Below are 5,189 nucleotides of genomic sequence, written 5' to 3' on the forward strand. Positions count from 1 at the left end.
GGCATTAAAAAGGTAGGGCAAAGAGAAAACTTCCACTAAGGTAGAAAGAAACTTAAAGTATAGAATCCTGAGGACCAAGTGATGAGAGTGTGTCAAGAGGCAGGATATATCACCTCCATGAAGAATGGCTGAGAGTCCAAGTAATCAAAGGAATAAGAGACGACAATTGGATTTATAAAATCTTAGCTAATTAGTGGGTATAGGATGGAGGCTTTGCTGGAGAGGATGTGGTGAAGGTTTAATTAGAATGAGTTTAAGAGTGAAGTAAGTCAGACAGAGAAAGGGAAATATTGTACCTTATCACTTATATGTGGAAGATTTAAAAAAAAGTGATAAAAATATACTTATTTACAAAACAGAAACAGACTCACAGATTTAAATTCAGTGAGGAAGCCCGAGAGGGATAGTTAGGGATTGACATGTACACAATACTGTTTTTAGAATGGATAACAAACAAGGACCCACTGCGGAGCACAGGGAACTCCGTTTAATATTATGTAACAGTCTATATGGGAAGAGAATTTGAAAATGAACAGATACATGTGTATGTAAACTGAATCACTTTATTGTACACCTGACTCTAACAGCCTTGTTAATCAAGTATACACCAATAGAATAGTAAGAGAGGAATTAGAGGCAGTAAATATAGGCAGCTTATATATGGGAAGTTTATTACAGTGACAGAGAAGGAAATGGAGCAGTGGCTATGGGGTAATTGAATCAAGAGATCACTTTTTGCATTTTTCTGTTTTGTTTTGTTTCTTGTTTTTTTATTCCTTAAAGAGTTAGAATAGTAGCATATTTCCATGATGACAGAATGTTCTAGTAAACAGTTATAAAGCAATTAGTTGGCTCTCCATTTTCTCTATTAGAATATTAGTTTGTCAACTTCAGATGCCATATTTTCTTTATCGATTTAGCCCCTGTTCTAGGTATTGATATAATGCTTACACATACAAAAATGTTCAGTTAACTTTTGCTACATTGACCTCAACACAGTGAAATACAAATATTTACCATCTGTGAAGCAACAAATCAGAAAAATGCATTTGAAGTTGGTGGAGGGGGAAAGTGGTATGAAGAGTTGATAAAGTGGCCACAGTATGGAGTATAAATGCAGAGATAGATTTGCCTTCTGGTTTTTGGTGGCCCTTTTATTTATTTAATCCCCCCCACCCCCCTGCTTTTCTTTGGCTAGGATTCTCACCAATGTCCAAAAGAGGCGAAACTCTGATCTACCTGCTGGAAAGAAGCTGTTAGACCTGTGTTTCTATAAGAAAATGCAATGGAGCTTGGGGTGAAAGCATTGATTCTTTGGTGTCTAGAAAATTGAAGAAGAAAATGAATTAAAATTGGAAATAAAAATATATGGTTCAAATGATGTAATCTTAGTGGAGTGAACTACCAATATTTTATTAGTATAAATGATGATTTATACCTCACACAAGGAATTGTATATAAATTATGATATGAATCTGGTTGAGAAATATTTAAATTTTTAAAACCCCTATAGATTCTATTGGAGAAGGCAATGGCACCCCATTCCAGTACTCTTGCCTGGAAAATCCCATGGATGGAGGAGCCTGATTAGCTGCAGTCCATGAGGTCACTAGGAGTTGGACACGACTGAGTGACTTCACTTTGACTTTTCACTTTTATGCATTGGAGAAGGAAATGGCAACCCACTCCAGGATTCTTGCCTGGAGAATCCCAGGGACAGGGGAGCCTGGCTGGTTTCTGTCTATGGGGTTGCACAGAGTTGGACACGACTGAAGCGACTTAGCAGCAGCAGCAGTAGCAGCATAGATTCTATTAAGAAAGATAAATTGATTATAGAATGGATTACAGTGGCCAAAAATGGGTTGTATAATTAGAGAAGACAATTTAAGTCTGGTTATAAGAGTGGATACTCTGAAGGAGGCTGTTGACAACTGTTCAGGGGAGGGATAGAAATTCTGGCTTCATACAGCATGTACTAAGATCACCTATTCTGGAGGTGCAGGGGAAGGACAAATGGACTTTGAGCATTTCCTTCTTCTCAGATATTCTTTGGCTCAACATTGTTTCTCATCCCTCCATACTTTACATTCCAGGGATATGAATGGAGAGCGATGAAGCCCGGGAATTGGAGCCAGGTAACAGAGTTCATCGTCTTGGGCTTTCCCCTTCTTCAGGGTGTTCAGGCTTTTCTCTTCCTCTTGTTATTCCTAATCTACCTCACTACCATCCTGGGAAACCTGCTGATATTCTTGGTGGTCTTCCTGGACTCCCGGCTCCACACACCCATGTACCTCTTTGTCAGCATCCTCTCCTTACTGGAACTTGGCTACACAGCTGCCACCATCCCCAAGATGCTGTCAAACTTGCTCAGTGAAAAGAAGACCATTTCTTTCTCAGGATGCCTTCTGCAAATCTACTTCTTCCACTCTCTTGGGGCTACTGAATGCTATCTTCTCACAGCTATGGCTTATGACAGATACTTAGCCATCTGTCAGCCCCTGCACTATCCTACTCGCATGACCCCAGCACTCTGTGTCAAGATAGCTGTTGGTTGTTGGTTGGGAGGATTGGCTGGGCCAGTGGCTGAAATTTCCTTGGTCTCTCGCCTCCCTTTTTGTGGTCCCAATCGTATTCAGCACATCTTTTGTGATTTCCCTCCTGTTCTGAGCTTGGCTTGTACTGACACATCAATCAATGTCCTAGTGGACTTTGTTATTAATTCTTGCAAGCCTGGCCACCTTTCTGTTAATCCTCGGCTCCTATGTGCAGATCATCTGCACAGTGCTCAGCATTCCTTCAGCTGCAGGCAAGAGGAAGGCCTTCTCCACATGTGCCTCCCACCTCACTGTGGTCCTCATCTTCTATGGGAGCATCCTCTTCATGTATGTGCGGCTGAAGAAGAGTTACTCCCTGGACTATGACCGGGCCTTGGCTGTGGTCTACTCGGTGCTCACACCCTTCCTCAACCCCTTTATCTATAGCTTGCGCAACAAGGAGATCAAGGAGGCTGTGAGAAGGCAGTTAAAGAGGATGGGGATACTGAAGTGAAGCTGGAGGAAGCAGACCAAGTGTGAAGCTGAGGATATGGTGACCTTGGGGGTCCTCAGTAGTCATAGATGAAATACAAACTGTTCAAGGATTTTCTACATGGGCTACTGAACTGGGGCAAATGCTGCCTAGTTTTCAGTAATAGTACAGCTATTATAATGTCTGCTGCAACCACATGTGACTTGGGATCAGAGACTGGCAATCCTCTCTAGAAATATGATACATTGCTGTGATTTTCAAATCTTGGATGTTTGCACACCATGCTTTGGATGTTGGTCAAATCTATGTCTTCCTTATATATAAGTCTTTCAGATTTACATGACAATGTAAATACATTTCATCAGATGATAAAAAATAAAACTTGTAAATACAGAATGGGAAAGACTAGAGATCTCTTCAAGAAAATTAGAGATACCAAGGGAACATTTCATGCAAAGATGGGCTCGATAAAGGACAGAAATGGTATGGACCTAACAGAAGCAGAAGATATTAAGAAGAAGGGGCAAGAATACACAGAAGAACTGTACAATAAAGATCTTCACAACCCAGATAATCATGATGGTGTGATCACTTATCTAGAGCCAGAGATCCTGGAATGTGAAGTCAAGTGGGCCTTAGAAAACATCACTATGAACAAAGCTAGTGGAGGTGATGGAATTCCAGTTGAGCTATTTCAAATCCTGAAAGATAATGCTGTGAAAGTGCTGCAGTCAATATGCCAGCAAATTTGGAAAACTCAGCAGTGGGCACAGGACTGGAAAAGGTCAGTTTTCATTCCAATCCCAAAGAAAGGCAATGCCAAAGAATGCTCAAACTACCGCACAATTGCCCTTATCGCCCATGCTAGTAAAGTAATGCTGAAAAATTTCCAAGCCAGGTTTCAGCAATACATGAACCATGAACTTCCTCGTGTTCAAGCTGGTTTTAGAAAAGGCAGAGGAACCAGAGATCAAATTGCCAACATCAGCTGGATCATGGAAAAAGCAAGAGAGTTCCAGAAAAATATCTATTTCTGCTTTATTGACTATGCCAAAACCTTTGACTGTATGCATCACAATAAACTGTGAAAAATTCCGAGACAGATGGGAATACCAGACCACCTGACCTGCCTCTTGAGAAATCTGTATGTGGGGCAGGAAGCAACAGTTAGAACTGGACAAGGAACAACAGACTGGTTTCAAATAGGAAAAGGGGTACGTCAAGGTTGTATGTTGTCACCCTGTTTATTTAACTTATATGCAGAGTGCATCATGAGAAATGCTGGGCTGGAAGAAACACAAGGTGGAATCAAGATTTCCGGGAGAAATGTCAATAACTGCAGATATGCAGATGACATCACCCTTATGGCAGAAAGTGAAGAAGAACTAAAGAGCCTCTTGATGAAAGTGAAAGAGGAGAGTGAAAATGTTGCCTTAAAGCTCAACATTCAGAAAACGGAGATCATGGTATCCGGTCCCATCACTTCATGGCGAATAGATGGGGAAAATAGTGGAAACAGTGTCAGACTTTATTTTTTGGGGGCTCCAAAATCAATGCAGATGGTGATTGCAGCCATGAAATAAGAAGATGCTTACTCCTTGGAAGAAAAGCTTTTGACCAACCTAGATAGCATATTCAAAAGCAGAGACATTACTCTGTCAACAAATGTCCATCTAGTCAAGGCCATGGTTTTTCCAGTAGTCATGTATGGATGTGAGAGTTGGACTGTGAAGAAGGCTGAGTGCCAAAGAATTGATGCTTTGAACTGTGGTGTTGGAGAAGACTCTTGAGAGTCCCTTGGACTGCAAGGAGGTCCAACCAGTCCTTTCTGAAGGAGATCAGCCCTGGGATTTCTTTGGAAGGAATGATGCTAAAGCTGAAACTCCAGTACTTTGGCCACCTCATGCGAAGAGTTGACTCACTGGAAAAGACTCTGATGCTGGGAGGGACTGGGAGCAGGAGGAGAAGGGGTCGACAGAGGATGAGATGGCTGGATAGCATCACTGACTCTATGGACGTGAGTCTGAGTGAACTCCGGTAGCTGGTGATGGACAGGGAGGCCTGGCATACTGGGATTCATGGGGTCACAAAGAGTCAGACACGACTGATCAACTGAACTGAAATGAAAATACAGCTTAGGGAAAAAAAGGTATTTGATGTAT

The 5,189-nt window shown here is 41.6% G+C and overlaps 1 protein-coding gene across 1 annotated transcript; it reads left to right on the forward strand.

Annotated features, from left to right (window-relative positions):
* The first annotated feature begins 2,111 nt into the window (after positions 1-2,111).
* Positions 2,112-3,048, forward strand: LOC138074344 (olfactory receptor 6N1-like). The gene is given in 2 exon segments (XM_068966473.1): positions 2,112-2,728; positions 2,730-3,048. Coding segments are annotated over 2 exon segments (936 nt in total).
* Positions 3,049-5,189: the final 2,141 nt, after the last annotated feature.

Source organism: Capricornis sumatraensis, chromosome 2 (assembly GCF_032405125.1).
Source record: "Capricornis sumatraensis isolate serow.1 chromosome 2, serow.2, whole genome shotgun sequence".
Classification (NCBI taxonomy): Eukaryota; Metazoa; Chordata; class Mammalia; order Artiodactyla; family Bovidae; genus Capricornis; species Capricornis sumatraensis.